Here is a 16,765-nt window from a genome sequence, read left to right as displayed (position 1 = left end):
AATATTCACTTTCCTGTTCTTGCTATTGAATCCCCAATAGTAACACCCGGCATGAAAGTCTACATTGACCCCTTCACCTATGAGGACCCCAATGAGGCAGTGCGAGAGTTTGCCAAGGAGATTGATGTCTCCTGTGTGAAGATCGAGGAGGTCATTGGCGCAGGTAACCCACCAAAGCTCCTGAGCTACAGGGGGAAGACTGGTAGTCACCTCCAGGCCATACCGTTAGAGGACTTCACACCAAGCGGTACTTTCACTCAATTCATCGCTTGCCCTCTCCTTGTTCTCTCCCCTCCCATTCTTGTTATCTCATAGGAAATCAATATATCAGCAGTTTCCCTTGTTTTATGCATTACTAGCTAAATTAGGTCCTCTTAAGTTAGTCACAAACCTAACACCTTTTTTCTTTGACAATGCCATGCACATTTAGACTAGCTGCATACTGTATGTTTTGTAGGGTGGAGTATAATCTCATGTATCCTAAAAACATAGCCCAATCCTGGACCAAGGGGAATACTGTATAAAGACATGTATTTTGTTGAATTGACTATGCAGCAGTAGTTAATTTCTGATTGATTTAATAAATTTCCATAAATCCAAAAAGTAGCAGATTTTGAACAATGCAAACCCCATTAACAAGGAATTAATTTCTCTGCTGGACATTTTAGTCCTGTGCAACTGTGTGTGTGTTTATTCTATTTTAATCCTTCAGATATTAATTGCATTTATATTGCTTTTGGCACATTTTATAGCGACCCCTTTCTAAAGATCCTCTATTGCTAAAGAAATTGTGCCATAAGGGTTACCCCTTTTTAAACCTCTTTTGATGGGTTACAGTGACATTTTATATTGCTTTCTTTTCTTGTTCACGATTGGCTATGTCTTACCTTGCCCATGATTCAATGTCTTGACAACCTCTTTATTGAGAGGGCTTTGATTTCACCACAAATATTGACCCTTGTTCCAGAAGTGGTTATGCCTTTCCTGTAGAAACCCTCCCTTTGATGTTGTAGATAGTAGAATATGTAATATCATGTATTTCATATATTTGATAGTAATATCTCTGCTCAAAAGCTGCAGGACTGTACCGAGTGAGATTGAATTTCTTAGCATTCTATCTGAGTGAAAATGGAGCTGTTGTGATGGCAGAGATGGGAGTCCCTACTACTGCTTCTGCTACTACCATTACTACTGATACTACTACTACAGCACTTCAACTACTGAGGCTCCTACTTGAAACCCGTCACTTCAACATTTGGCTTTAAAGTGACAATCCCCCAACCCCTGTCTTCCCTGTCCCCCTCCTTTCCTCTACCCCTTCCTCAATCCATCCCTCCATCCCCTGACCTCTTCCCCTGACCCCCTTCACTTAATCACCTTTTGATGACACACATATCACTTTCATTGCTTAATTTGTCTTGCATTCTTGCACACGCTTGGTGTAGACTCTAAACGTAAAGCGTCCCAAACCCCAAGAACCCCCAAGCTTCTGTCTCCACCCATCTCTTCCTCCCATTTCCGCTTTTCTAGTCACTCTGAAGCATAGAACCATTCCCCTTTCTTCTGTCTTCCTGAGCGTTTCTTGTCCTATTACTATAGTTTTCTTTTCTTTTTTTTGTCATTACATGCGTTTCTTTTTTTAATCTACATCTTTTCACATTCCATTATTATGCCTTACAGTCATCACGCTGTTTCCTTTAATCCATAACAATAGCACAAAGTCTATATGCCTCACTTATCATCAACATACTTTGACATTGGCCTGGAGTCATGGCTTCTCTTGCAGTCCCCCTGTCCATCCCCTCATGCTACCCTTCCCTTGCTCCTTGGACCTAACCAGTTAACTGTCCCCTCTCCCTCTTTTCCCCCACTGTCCTCCACTTTTCCATCATTCTTCTCTCCCTCCTCTTTTCTCTTGCTCTTCTTTTGCTGTTCTCTGGCTGTCTCACCTGGACTCTCACAGGAGAGTTTGGGGAGGTGTGTCGTGGTCGCCTCAAACTTCCTGGGCGGCGGGAGATCATTGTGGCAATCAAGACTCTGAAGGTGGGCTACACTGACCGTCAGAGACGAGACTTCCTGTCGGAGGCTTCCATTATGGGCCAGTTCGACCATCCCAATATTATTCGTTTGGAAGGTGTTGTTACCAAGAGCCGGCCAGTGATGATTGTGACTGAGTTCATGGAGAATGGAGCACTGGATTCTTTTTTAAGGGTGAGGAAAAAAACAGGCATAAAACGTTTTACATTATTAGCTACCATGCACAACTGCGTTTATGACTTTGACAGTAAATTAGCACTTGGCAGCAAAAAACAAACAAACATAAAAACATCTAAATCTGTTTGGTGTTGCTTTGATTTATCTCACTTTCTCTAAAATCACATGTCTTCTTAAACACCTCTGTAAACCATACAATGAACCATTAGCAAGTGCTGCATTCATGCAATTTGTGACATTTACAAAGGGCTCATTTTCCAGTGAATTACTGCCTCAAAGTCAGTGACACCCATTGTCTGTCAGAGAAAGAGAAGTGTTAGAAGGAAAAAGAAAGGAAATGGAAATAGTGGATAAATAGGAGAACCTGATAAGAACAATGATACATGGTAAAATGATGGAAGAAAGATGCAACTAGTGGACAAGTGCAAAAAGAATGAAAACAAAATATGTAGAAAATGAAATGAGACAAATATACATTGATGTGAAAATGTTTGTGTGATGTGCAATGTATTTCTCATTATTCTCTCTCTACCTTTGTCAGCTCAATGATGGGCAGTTCACAGTTATCCAGCTGGTTGGAATGTTGCGTGGCATTGCAGCAGGCATGAAGTATCTGTCAGACATGAATTATGTGCACAGAGACCTGGCTGCTCGCAACATCTTGGTCAACAGTAATTTGGTGTGTAAGGTGTCTGACTTTGGCCTATCCCGCTTCCTGGAGGATGATGCCACAGATCCCACTTACACCAGTTCCCTGGTGAGTCCAAATATAAAGGCTTGTATGTATTTGTGAAAGGGTATTCATGTATACATGTGACATTTTAACATCAATACCTCACTATTGAGATTAATTTAACCCACTGTAGAAACAAATGCATAGAAATTAGTGGATTCAAAAGAGAGTCATGCCAAATCTGACAGAGCCATTTATTTTCTTCACATCATGAATGATAAGCCCAGCTTTCAAAATGTGTTTCTATAGTGGATCAGAAAACAGACAAATGCAGACACAAACATCCACATCTTGTTTATGTAAGCAAAATAATTCTTAGAATAACAAGATGATGTTAATTTGGAAGAGTATTATTACCTTAAGAGACAGTATGTATTAGATTATAACTGTCATCTATATCTAAACTTAAATCCTATTCATATTGGTGTAATGATAATGATATATTGATGTTGAAAAAATGCTTTGTAGCATTTTAAATGTTAAAGCTTCATATGTTTGTACATATCATTTTCTGTAACCGTTTACTAACAATGTGTGTATGAGGCATTTAATAGCATGCACCCATGTGTTTTGCATCAACATTCCCCCTCGGACTGGGCTTTTCTCACCCTCTCTCTTCCTCTTGTATGTTTGTGATTCTGTGTTTGTGCTCCATCCTCCCAGTATTTCATGCTCACCTACTCATTCGCATATCCACAGGGAGGCAAAATCCCTATTCGTTGGACGGCTCCAGAGGCGATTGCGTACAGAAAGTTCACCTCAGCCAGTGATGTATGGAGCTACGGCATTGTGATGTGGGAAGTGATGTCGTATGGCGAGCGACCATACTGGGATATGAGCAATCAAGATGTAAGCTGATTAAAATTCACCCTTAATGTGATATGTGCATACTTCATATTGATAGGTAGGTCAGTATAGATACCTGGAAAGTCAGTCAGTTAGTCAATCAGTCTGTCTATATCTTTAACACGCCCCTCATTTGTCACATCCTCCGTGACTTTTTATTGACCCATTTTTCCCCCATGTGTTGCCTCTCACCACTCAGAAGTGACTATGCATTCTCTGTTTCCCTTCTGTAGGTAATAAATGCTGTGGAGCAGGACTATCGACTGCCCCCACCCATGGACTGCCCCACAGCACTGCATCAGCTCATGTTGGACTGCTGGGTGAAAGAGAGGAACCTGCGACCCAAATTTGCCCAGATTGTGGCCACACTGGATAAGCTTATCCGCAATGCTGCCAGCCTAAAGGTGGTCTCCAACAGCACACAGTCTACAGGGTAAGATATAATATTAAGCCATAAAAACTATCCTGTTTGCAATAATTTCAGACTGCTAAGCAATCCGGAAAAAAATGCTGATCATTTTCTGACAATTTTATTTGGTATTTACAACTCAGGACCTGCTGGACTGTAACAGTTTACAGTGACAGGTTATTTTTGTTTCTTATTCATACATTCCATTTGTACAGCAATAATTTCCGTTGGGCAAATATGCCTCATTTAAGTTTATATGGTATACATGAGTCACTTCGACTCAGAAAAGATTGCTACAAAATGCGCACTTATTTCCTTACAACTCTAGTACTCACAAATACAGCATGGGTCATTATGTAAATCGAAGTTACCACAGCTCAATAAAGTCCTTAAAGCAACTCCCCCGCCAAATGAGAGTTCAATCAATGATGTCACATCTACATTCAGCTGCACTAACACTCTTCACAACTTTTTTCTTGGAAAGGATAGGGAAGATAGAAGGTGGGAGGGCAAGAACAAATGTGAATGGTATGACCTACCTATCTGTCCCCACATCGGAGTCTTCATGTTTTCAGGGAAGGCAGCGGACAATCTTGATTCAGTCTCATGGGGGAAACCATGTTTGCCACCAGAGTGACTTTCTTGGAATATTGAGCTTGATGTTTTTTTTTTATTTTTTATTTATGTATTTTTTTGATCATGGTGATAATTAGGAAGTAGAAGTACCTTTTAATTTGCCAATAACAAGATTTTAAACTGGCCAGAGGAGGTGGTCTCCTGCTCATAGAGAAACGAGAGATGATCCCCTCACTCTGTTCACTTTTGAAAAATGGCTAGAGGTTGTCTAACACTGTGACAAGAGTCCTTTGGTTGTGTTTGCTCTTTATGTGGCATGAGTATTGTGCTGTAAGTTTAAGTGTAATGCATGTGAGTGTTGGGCTTCCAGCACTGTGAGCCTTACCATTATTTTATCATTTTATCCTTCTTCTGTTGAGTCTCTGTTCTAAATTCATAATAAATAATTCACTTAAGCGTATTTTTAATTAAAAAATAAAATTGTCTGACAGATAACCCCTCTCTCACTACATTATTGCCCTGCCTTCCTGCTGCATGTCTGCTTGTGGCTTACATGTGGCCAGCAACTGTCTGGACCCTTTTGAAGCAGACTTTAAAGAAGGAAGACTAACAATACTCCATTAAGAGTAGACTGACTCTGGCGTTAACAACGGCCTGAGGCCTTGGTCTCTAAAGCACATGCCTTATTAAAAATCGCTCCATCTACACCACTCAATGGGGCCCCTGTATCACTGTTATTAACTCTCCTCCAGTGCCTTTTCTCTTTTTTCTCTTATTCTTTCTCCATTACTCTTTTAATTGTTAATGAATCTAATGCCATCAAAAAAGTTGGCAGGGATCAACAGAGCAGAGAGGAGACAGTAGCGCCCTTTCAGTTTGCTTACTGCCTCATTTGTTTCTCCTCATTCACTTCTCTTCACCTCCCTGTCTCCCCCTCCATCTCCTCTCTTCTTCATCTGCTCTTTTTTACTTCAAGTTGTTGCACCGTTTTATTAAAACTCCCAAGGTGGCCTCTTTATCTACAGATGTGATCAACGTGCACTTTCTTCTTTAGAAAGGCTCTTTGGGGCTGTCAGCAGGTGTGCAAGAACATGCAAAAACTCACTAAAGCACATTTAAGGGACACACACACACACACACACACACACACACACACACACACACACACACTATGACATAACAAGATACACTGATATACAGACTGATGTTCACACGCTCGTCCCATGTATATTATGAGCCAGTCTTACCACATAACCACAAATTATATATTTCATAATTATGTAGTATACATGTGCTTACTTTCAGTAGATTTTTCTCCATCATAGTGAAGTTTTTACATGATGGGAAGCAACATATTTTAAATGCAATAACAGTAAAATAAAGAATCTAGCTTACATCCAATTTACCAAGGTAGTATTCATACAGGCATCCCAAATCTGATTTGAGCTCTCCAGCAAAACTGGTTGTATTCAATCATTCTAGATTACATATAAACCAGAAATAAGTTGTTTGAAAATGGAACCCAGCACACCACTCAGATTGGATTTCATGTGATATTGCTTTTATTTTGTTTTTATTTGATTGTTTTGTCAGTTCTCTTGCAACTAAGTAATATATCAATGCAAAAAAGAGCCAACTCCCTTTTTTTTTTACTATGACACATGTTGCTGTAACGATAACATTTTTAATTTCTGAATCTAAATCTGATTTAGTTTCTTGTAAATTACAGTTTAGCCAGTCATCACTTAAAAACTTGTTTGACATCTGCTCTTCTGACACAAACAAACTCGCCTCACCAGCTGCATCTCCAGTATCCACCACCCAAGCCTCCAGCCAGGCTCTCCACAGTCATAAAGTGTCCCCTTACCCCCACCCCCACCCAACTACACGCTCCACTCCTACCACTCAGCACACATCTCCTTACATTTGGAGGAGAGGAGAGGAGAGGGGAGAAGAGAGGAGAGGTGGAGAGATGGAGAGGTGGTGGGGCGTTTTGGGGTGAGGTTGGCCGGTAGAGGCAGTAGAGTGACGACCTTAACCCTCTCTCTCTCTCTGTTTCTCTTTCTCAACTCTCCCCCAACTTCCACAATGTAGGATATCCCAACCCTTGCTTGACCGATGTGTGCCAGACTATACTACTTTCACCACTGTGGGGGACTGGCTGGATGCCATCAAGATGAGCCGCTACCGTGACAACTTCGTCAATGCTGGATTTGCTTCATTCGACCTGGTGGCCCAGATGACAGCAGAGTGAGTGGAGAGGAAGTGGATTCAGCTTACCGGGCCTAATGTGATTACTGAGATGAGTTTGAGAGTCAAATTAGTGTTATGCATATGACCTTGAGGGAATAAAAAGAGATTCATATCTAAATTAAACATAATATAGAGATATGGAGAAAGGGTTCCGGCTAGACTCAAATGTAAAATGAATAAAAAAAACATTGCATAGATTATGAAAAACACATTATGCACATATTTTACTAAAAGTATATTGTACATTTAGCTGGCAATTCAAATTTCTTGCAACATGATGACAAATAGCGCTTCAACAACTGAACTAGAACTTATAGAATTTAAGCATCTAAAGAATATTGTATTTTTAAAAATGTGACTTTTGTTGGAAACACCACTTGGGCATGACCAAGATCACAGAGGGTATGGCATCCAAATTAATAATCAATAGATGAACAGTTGAACATGAATGTACAATTGTACAGCACATTTATATCACTATGATGATTACCACAAAATTCAGATGACCTTGACAACTACCTTCTGTTGTGTTTACAAATAGGAAATTATGTAATGGAAGTCATGGAAATTGGAGGCCAGTGATGAAATAAATGAATTAGGATTATAATGATAAATAAATTATCCTCATTAGCTGCATCATAGACAATAGAGGTGGGGGTGATTTGTTTCAATTTCGCTAGGTTGACAGGTGTGGTGTAATGTGTGTCTCTGTTGCCCTTAATGGCCAGTAATTCCTCTAATGGTGCCCATTTATTATCATTTCATCCTCCACTGCTGCTCTGATAAGGATGGAAAAATATGAAAATACAATATATGGCTGCTTGATGCCTTACGCCATATTGTTCACGTGGTTCCTTCTGGCAGATGTGCCGTGATTGGTTGGGCACTGTGATTGGTTGGGTGCTTGATTGACAGGTAGTGGGCGGTGTTTAAAGCCTGACAGCGTGAGGTTTTTAAAGTGAGCTTATTCAAATATATAGATGGGGAGATATATTTGTGTGGAATTGCAGAAATCTCCTATTATTTGGCTGTGTAGAGCATGGATGTACTAAAGATTCATGGGTGTATGTGCACATGCATATATTAGAAGTGTTTTCTCTTTCGTGCAAGTGCACACTTATGTACTACAATCGATGGTGCCACAAAGTCATTTAAACAAGTAGAGTCTATGATGTCTGTAGATATTACTGTACTGTACTGTACTGCATTTGACTGAATGGAGATGACGAAGACATGTGACGGAGCCCAAACAGTCAGATAATCGCTGTTCCAAACGCCGTCCACTCTTTCCCTCGCTATCAGCTGAGGAAATCAAACATAGTGAGCGGAAAGGAAAGGTTCTTGCGATATTATTCTACAATGTTAAACCAACATGGCCATGATGATTAGATTATGCCTTTGACTAATGACCGCCAAGGCAGGCTTGCTCTCCCAGGCCTTTTAGATGGCATTGCATTGTCAACTGTATGTCAGAATTTTCACATTTTCCCACTGATTTATGGCACTCTACTTACTGCAAGGATCAAACCATAGCTTGGGTGAGCTCTTGGTTGAAAGACTAGTTCCATTCTTATGTGCTTATTTCTTGGATATTTTTAATACATAGGGATGCTAAAGTTGATTTATCAACACCCGCAGCCTCTAAAAACTGGTTACAAAGAGTAATATGTGAACTATCTACAATATCTTTTCTGTTTCTATAGCTAAATAACGTGACCTCTGTGAAGTCTGCCAGCTGCCAAGCAGTAGCCAACTTTGCTGTTTAATCATTAACCATCACATTAAGGTCCTTTAAGGCCCTTTGACTATCTTTTTCTTACCTATCTGCCAAGCAAAATAACTATGTTGGACTCACTACAGTCAATGGGCCAGTTTCACAAATGCAAGATTTACAAACCGTGAGGTAAACTTGTGGTTCTGGGTTCATTTACCCTGAACTTGGAAAACCAGGGATTTCGGTTTCACAAACGCTTATCAGGGTTAGTTTTGTCAACCCAGAGTAAGTTGACCTGCTGTTCTAACAGGCGCGAAAAATCTAAAAAAAAAAAAGCCATCATCAATGGAGCCCCGATTCGACGATTCACCGTGACGACGGACGAGACGTGCACTGCAACGCTTTACGGCAGTTGGAGTACAGATTTTTATTTATGCATACAAAGACTTTGAGGACATTTTCAGAAGAAAGAGAAACAGCGTTGTAGATGCAAAGAAGAGGGAAGTGGCGTGGGACGAAATCCCTGCTCGAGTCAGTAAGTTTAAACGTAGTCCGCTAAAACGCTCACGTCCACTCACGTCCACTCACGCTAAAAACAGTAAAGAAAACAGTTGAAAAAAAGAATATTCAAACCATTGCATATACCTATATTATCTATGAACTGAAATCAAGAGCTGGCATCTGGCTCCTTTGCATGGTTTCCTTGATACAGTAATAGCCAAAACTGAAACTCTATGGCATCAAACGGACATGCCATGTTGGCCTCTAAAATACGGATTTATTTATAAAACTGAACGTTGGTCAAACTCTGTCTGACAGAACCAGGAAATGAAGCCGCGCAAGAGAAGAGAACGGTGTCAGAAGAAACCCTGGGTTTGTGGAATAAAGCCTGCTCCCGACCAGGTTAGCTTCAGAGGGTCTGTTACTGCGGTAACAAACCCGGAGGTTATGGTTAGGGTTAGGGTTAGGGTTTTCCCTTATTCCAGATTTTCCACTAAACCTGCTTTGTGAAACGGGCCCAATGTCTGTCCCTATTTTGTTGACATACCCTTTTGTTGTCCATTGTATGGCTACTGGCTGATGTCTCTTTGGAAGAGCATGTGTATGCTTGTGGGTGAAAAGTGAAATCTCAAGCCCAGACGAGATGTTTGTCTATCTTTATTTATTTCTTTATTGTTTTAATGAGTGAGCCCCCTGTTCTTAATTTCTTTTTCTTTTTTTATCACTCCACAGGGATTTGCTGCGGATAGGGGTAACATTGGCTGGCCATCAGAAGAAGATTCTCGGTAGCATTCAGGACATGAGACTACAGATGAACCAAACACTTCCTGTCCAGGTGTGAGTGACAGGAGACACAGACCGACGCAGTCGAAGGACAGCCAGACAGGAAAACAGGAGAGGAACGGTGCCAGAGAAAGTCACTGGAAACCCTAGCTGCCTGACCTATCTCTGCCAATTACATGCTATGAAACTGGCTTGCAGTGCCTCTATTTTTGTCTTTATTTCACTACCACTTCCATTACCTATTCCTGCTTTGTCATTAATTGTAATTGTTTTTATTTTCCCATCCAATCAGGACTAGTGTGTTTTTGAAAGAGGACGAATACTGAAGTTCATTATATCCCATGCGTGTCTCACCAGCTCTGCTGTGGGTTGACGTTTGCATGCATGTGTGTTTTAGTCAGGTTGACCTTCACCCTGTAACGGAAGAAACTCACTCTGATCCCTCCTCTCTCAGCCCAATTTTCATGGGTGTAATACGCCATTAAAAATGAACATCCTGTTTGGAAAAGTGAGCAAAAGTTCACACATCAAAAAATGAAACAGAAAGAAGAAAACCCAGGACCCACAGGGGAACAGTTCTTTTCCTGATAGATTTTTTTTTTTTTTCTGGTGCATGTGTGTTGTTCTCTATCTTCATATTGAAGGTGTGTTATCTGAAGGGGCACTTGCTGTAGAAATGGTGTAAGAGGAATAATGGGGTCAAAGGCCAAGAGGATGACAGAGGTCAAAGGAGGTCAGTCACATTTTTGGACACTAGTTTTGACTGTTGAATCCCCAAAGACCTCTTTACCCTGACCTTAAGTGACTCAGGATAGTTCCACAGCTTGGGATCACCTACTCGTTTTTTACACATAAAAATGTTAGATTTTGTTTTATCCACACATAATTTCTTTTCTTTTCTTCTCTTTCTCACTCATTTTTGGTAGATATGTTGCTACAAAGTGGCCGGTCAAACCTAAGTAACCCCACTGGACACTCAATGTGAATAAGGGGAGACAAAGGCTGTGGCAACACTATAGAGAGACCACTTGGCCTTCTGTGCGCATTTTTTGTATGTGTGTGTGTATGTGTGATAAAGTGAGGATGCGCAGGTCTTTGGAGTTGAAGACACAATTATACTGTACAATACAGCTTCTGCTATTTGCCACCGTGGAGAATTAACGCATGAAATGAACTGTGACAAGAGCAAATATATCTGAAACACTTGCGCTATAATCTGTGGAGAACTGTTAAATTTTTCTTTTATTTTACTGAGTCCAAAAGAATGAACTTAAGACATACATACACACACATATATATATATATATATATATATATATATATATATATACACACACACACACACACACACACACACACACACACACACACACACACACACACACACACACACACACACACACACTGTATGCATAATACAGAAACTGAGAAACCATGACGGACACCTTACTTTCTACTTACTATTATATGGATTTAGAAGTAATTAAATCCTTGTTTTAATTTGTTGACATCCTGACCTATGTATTTATTTGTACCCCACATGCCCCCAGAACCCAGATGGACTTCAAGCCATTTGAGGCAGTGAACATGAAACAATCAGAACGAACAGAAACTCCAAAATGGTTCAGATAATGAATTGCTGATCATTAAATGTGACAAATTGCATATAAATTGGATATTGTATTTTTGTTGTTGTTCTAAACAGCCTGTACAAATTTTGTAACAAAAATATGATAAATAACAAGAAAAATGGTGTTTTGACAAAATTGATTTGCTGTTGTGTAATGTTTGATTCAGAGTGAAAACATCAGGAAGCAAAGGAAGATGAGAGATCAGAAGATCTGTATGTAGAGACAAAAGGGTGAACAACCATGAACAGACCATCTTTACTTTCTGACCAGTGTTCTGTGTGTGTCACCTGAACCAGCATCCTATTCCATTCTCATTCTTAGCATTAAGAACATTTGTGAAGCACTGAGCTGTTATTAAATGTCTTCCAGGCACACTGCTTCCAACTTAAAACCTCCTACAAAGCGCTACAACACATTTTTGAGATTTATCAATATTTGGATTTTGTTTTTGTTTTTTTAACATCGCCTCTAACAATTACATCCTCATCAGGACTGTTATATCATTAGGAGGAAGGCCCTGAGATGATGCAGCATATCTGCCAATCGTCTGAATTGCCTCTGAGCTGCAGCTCTAGGATGAGAACAGCTTATAGCTTGCAACATGATAATCTTGAGAAACCACAGAGCTGTAAAAACAGAAACCTGTTGGTTTTTGTCTTTCGGGTCGATTATTGCAGAAGGCCAATCTTGTATCATGAGGATATGAGCATGCAGGAGGGGCAGACATAGGATGGGCTGACCTATCATTATCTCTCTTCATTTCCTGTCTGGCCTGCAATCATCCTGTCTCGGTCCAGGGTGCTGCGTGATTAGTACGGTGCAGAATCAACAGCAGACAGGGAAAATCTGTAGGACCAGTCATGCTAAATAAGAGCAGATGCATTATGGAGGCCATTCAATGTACTCACATTGGGATGAAGCTAGTGTATACAGGGATTGGCTCCATTATTGGTGTGATCTTAGATTGTCTATATTATTTGGGTTGGAAGTGATCGAGGCAATATGTGAATATTATTAGTTAGGTACTGTATGTAATAATAATGTTATTTTAGTGACCATACATCATGTCTTTCCATATTGCTATTGTCAGCCTCTCCTAAGTCCCTTCAAATTCATTAAGAATGTTATGCAAACAATGAGCTTCCCGTTGTATATTGTTTCATATAAGTTCACTTCCAGATGTTTTCAATACTGCTATTATACTATAAAGAAACACTGTAAAGGGCTCACAAAGCTGTAGCAGATACGGTAACAATCAAATGGTGATAAGTAGTTGTGTACTCTATACAGTGTACTTTATATTATATAGGAAATACATTTTATGTCATTTACATTTTTTGTATATGAACTGATGCCTTGATTTAAAAAAAACAGGTCAAAGTTCATATTTGGTGTAAAATACCTTCGGGTCTAAATGTGTCACAGCGATACCACATTTGAAGTACCTGTTGGATAAGCAAAATAATAATAATTTGATCCCAATTTTTTTTTTTCTGTCCAGGTCAGATCAGTACAAAATAGAGAAACATTTTAACATTGACATGGGAGCAAAGTTGTTGCAATCGTAATATCACTTTTATTGAGTCACCGAGTAAGAGTCATAATAATTAATCTTTCTGCACTAGGATCAATTATTCAACCAAAAAAGCCCCAGTTTTGCTAAGTCATGTGTTGCCAAAAAAATACAGTTGATGAGTATAAAAAAAGAGGAAGCCATATGGACGCTAAGCACAATGAGATGGCAGACATGCCCACTCATGAAAAATGGCAGTGCTTTGGAAATTTCATGAACTATAGATGAGCTTCACATGGAGCATTCAGTCAACTGTCTGTGAGTGATCAGCACAACTGGCATTTGTTGTGCATCTTAAAATAATTAAAATGACACTACATTAACTGCTCACAATTAATCTTATAGTGGTTTTCTCACATATCCATTGTAGTTGTTAATTTTCACCATTTCCAATGGGTGAAAAAAGTTTTTGTTTTACATTCTGACTGTGCAATTATAGTTGAACTGTTATGTTTTAGTGTGTGCAAGTGTGTGTATGTGTATAAGGAAGTGAGTGACATAAAAGATATTTCCATTTTATACAGATCATGTTCTAATGTGTTGGGTTCAGGCTTTTCATATGTGGTCATCTCTATGTGTGCCAATGGGATTCAAATGAGACACTATTCTGACAATTCTAACACCTCTCTTTTCTAGATTACATCCTCAATAGACAATTTATCAAACATTTTCACATTGCCCAAAAATGTCTTGCCAGTTTCCTCCGTTGTTTGCTTTAAATAAGTACAAGCATTTATTTTTTCCTGTCTTCCTCGTCATTTCTCTTTTGGTCGGTCACAAAATCACAATCATCACACAAAGAAGTAAGTTTTGGAGCGCACTGTCCATGTTTAGTGAACTGTTGGGTGGGAGGTGAGAAGGGAGTGGGGAAGATGGGGATGAAGTGATGAGAAATGCAATTTATAAATCTTTGAAAAGCATTAAGTTGTATTTAATGGTGCATACACAGCAAATTACTAAAAACAGTGATGAAGCGACCTTGTAGAAATATTTTTAAAAGACCTTTTTGCTATTAAATTATTTAAGAAATGTGACCTGATCTCCTGACTGAGTCTTTATGTTGCTCTTTCAATCTATGTAGATTTACATATTATTCAATGAAACAAAATGTGAACACATTCCTAGACACTTCCTCCAGTCAAGACCCCTGATGAATGGATAGACATGTAGGTCCTTTGGAGAAATTAACCAGAGTTTGTCAATTTGTTCCTTTTCTTGTATGCCTTTGCCAAATTCAGCTGACATAGAGTACTATATATCCAAAGAAAATTAAAACTTACTTGCATTCCCAAATCAGATAATTTTTAAGTCGCCATTACAATTGTATCAGTTTGCATGTAGGTCATACAGGGTTGTAAAAGTTATTAAAGTACACCCAAGAAATAAAATAATAAATAAAATACTTTGTTATCCACATTATATTTGCATGAATAGCATACAAGAAAACTCTGTGTTGTTTTCCAATCCCATTGATGTATATAAGTTAATTTCTCCAGACATTTAGCCAAGATCCTTGCTTTCCATAAAACAGTTTAAATATTTTCAGATCATAAATCCATTTTTATTCATTTTCTTAAACAGAGGTTGCTGTGATCAGTTTACAGGTTCTATATGACCTCCCAATATTGTTCCATCTCAGCTCTTGTTGGATCTGCTATTCTTTCCCTGTCACCGAGAGAACACCTTGGTTTGTTCAACGGTGAACATTTATTTCATATAAATTATTCTGCTGGCCTCTACCTCCCTATTATATCTCTTCAGATTGGTGACCATAGCCTTGTTTGGTAGTTTTAAGTGCTTTTGTAATTATTCCTTATTATATTTCCTTTATTTCCCATACTGCGATTCTGGAGCTCATCTAGCTAGCTGACCTGTTTCCTTTTTGCCTTTATCTTGGCTTTTAGTGCTCTCTTCCATAGATGGTATTGCTTCTTATGCACCATGTCTATTTTGTTGCCCTGGGATCCCAAGGATTACTGTTACTATACTATGTATCAGTATCAAGTGATTGGTCTCTGAGATGGTCCTTGTAGAGACTGTCCTCAGCTTCATCTTGCTGTTGACCTGTCACCCTAGCTTCCTCTGGCTGTACCCTTGTCAACATACTCCAACAATGTCTATCTGTAAAAGCAACCTATAGTTACAAATGTTGCACAAATTAATTAATAGCTGTTTGTTTGTTAACGTCGATTGTGGTTTTTAAAGCGTCCATGAGGTGTACTTTATGTAAATATATCCATCCAACCAGATAAGTTGGTGAGCGAACATGATTATAATCAGCCTTGCAATTTTATATGTAAAAATAGTCATATGAAATCTTGCCTGAACTTTTCACAAAGGCAAGTAGAACACACCAATGTCATTTAGAAGATGGTTACTTTTAGGCTATCAGACTACATGCTGTTTTCGGCAAACAATAAACACTACACATCACCACAAACACACCATCTCCACCGCGAAGCATGACACTTTGAAAATGCTTCTCAGCAGCAGGTCTTGGCAGACTTGTCAAGGCAGAGGTGAACATGAATGCAAAAACATATCAAATCCAGACTCAGTCTGCGGGAGAAATGGTTCAAAAACATGAAGGTGAATGCTCTGAAATGGTATATATGTTTTTCAGTTTAAAACATATATACAGAACGTACTTTTTTTTTCTATTTTACTTTGTCAAATGCTTCCAAAGTCTGCAGATCAATTCTTTTATTCAGAACATCACAAAAGATTATCCTGACACAAAACCCCTGAAATATTTGACTACCTGCTCACATCACCCCCTTCCCTAAAAAGGGATCCTAACCTATTCTATTCCAGAACAAGCATCCTTTTGTTGGGTGTTTGGGTACAGCTGCACAGTATTTCTGTCTGATGAGCTGAGACTGCCTGGAAAACAATATTTGACAAGAAGCACCCTGGGACCCAGGGGTGACCGGGAGTTCATGGTCGAAACTAAACAGTTGGTGGGAATCTATCACATGTGAGAAGTATGGCTGCCTTCAGGTACGTCAAGGCCATAGAACAAACACATCAAAATGCCAGTATGTGAAGATAAGATGTCCTCATAGCTGCAGTTTTCACAATCGTTTAAGTGCAAAGAGAGCACCAGCGCTTTAATGCATCAATAACATGGCCTAGCAGGAAACTGGATTGAGTTCAACCCACCACTTTGGGGATTAGTGATAGTTACATTAAGCAATGAAAACACAATAGTGGGATACAGAATTTAGATCTGTTTAGCCCCCAACTGTTGGTGTCTTCAAAGTTCAGCAGACATCCAGCAGACTTGTCTGTGTAGGTTCTTAGTCATCCAGGTCATGGTCATCCAAAAGCTGTTGAGTCGATCCACTGGACGTTAAGAAAGTTCTTGAAGACGTTTCGTCTCTCATCCAAGAGACTTCTTCAGTTCAGAGTGGCTGATAATGTCCCAGCTTATAAACCCTGTGCAGACTTGTGTCCAGAACTGTATTTAAACAGGTTTACAGTTGACAAGTGATGTATCATACTAGACACTGATCATGATAGAAATAAAACC

At 39.4% G+C, this 16,765-nt stretch overlaps 1 protein-coding gene across 6 annotated transcripts in view; it reads left to right on the top strand.

Annotated features, from left to right (window-relative positions):
• LOC137598415 (ephrin type-B receptor 3-like) overlaps nt 1-11,799 on the top strand; it is a 59,922-nt gene extending 48,123 nt beyond the window's left edge. The window contains exons 10-16 of one of the 6 annotated variants that reach the window (XM_068318502.1): nt 41-163; nt 1,964-2,211; nt 2,756-2,971; nt 3,647-3,796; nt 4,027-4,226; nt 6,873-7,028; nt 9,979-11,799. In XM_068318502.1, coding sequence (XP_068174603.1) covers nt 41-163; nt 1,964-2,211; nt 2,756-2,971; nt 3,647-3,796; nt 4,027-4,226; nt 6,873-7,028; nt 9,979-10,087 — 1,202 coding nt within the window. In that variant the 3' untranslated portion in view covers nt 10,088-11,799. Of the gene's footprint in view, nt 1-28; nt 248-1,963; nt 2,212-2,755; nt 2,972-3,646; nt 3,797-4,026; nt 4,227-6,872; nt 7,029-9,978 lie in introns of all 6 variants that reach the window. The other 5 variants (XM_068318500.1, XM_068318501.1, XM_068318498.1 and 2 more) reach the window with 5 other exon arrangements.
• Nucleotides 11,800-16,765: the final 4,966 nt, after the last annotated feature.

Source organism: Antennarius striatus, chromosome 7, assembly GCF_040054535.1.
Source record: "Antennarius striatus isolate MH-2024 chromosome 7, ASM4005453v1, whole genome shotgun sequence".
Taxonomy (NCBI): Eukaryota; Metazoa; Chordata; class Actinopteri; order Lophiiformes; family Antennariidae; genus Antennarius; species Antennarius striatus.
The sequence above is the reverse complement of the archived record's forward strand: the minus strand, read 5'-3'. Positions and strand labels throughout refer to the sequence as shown.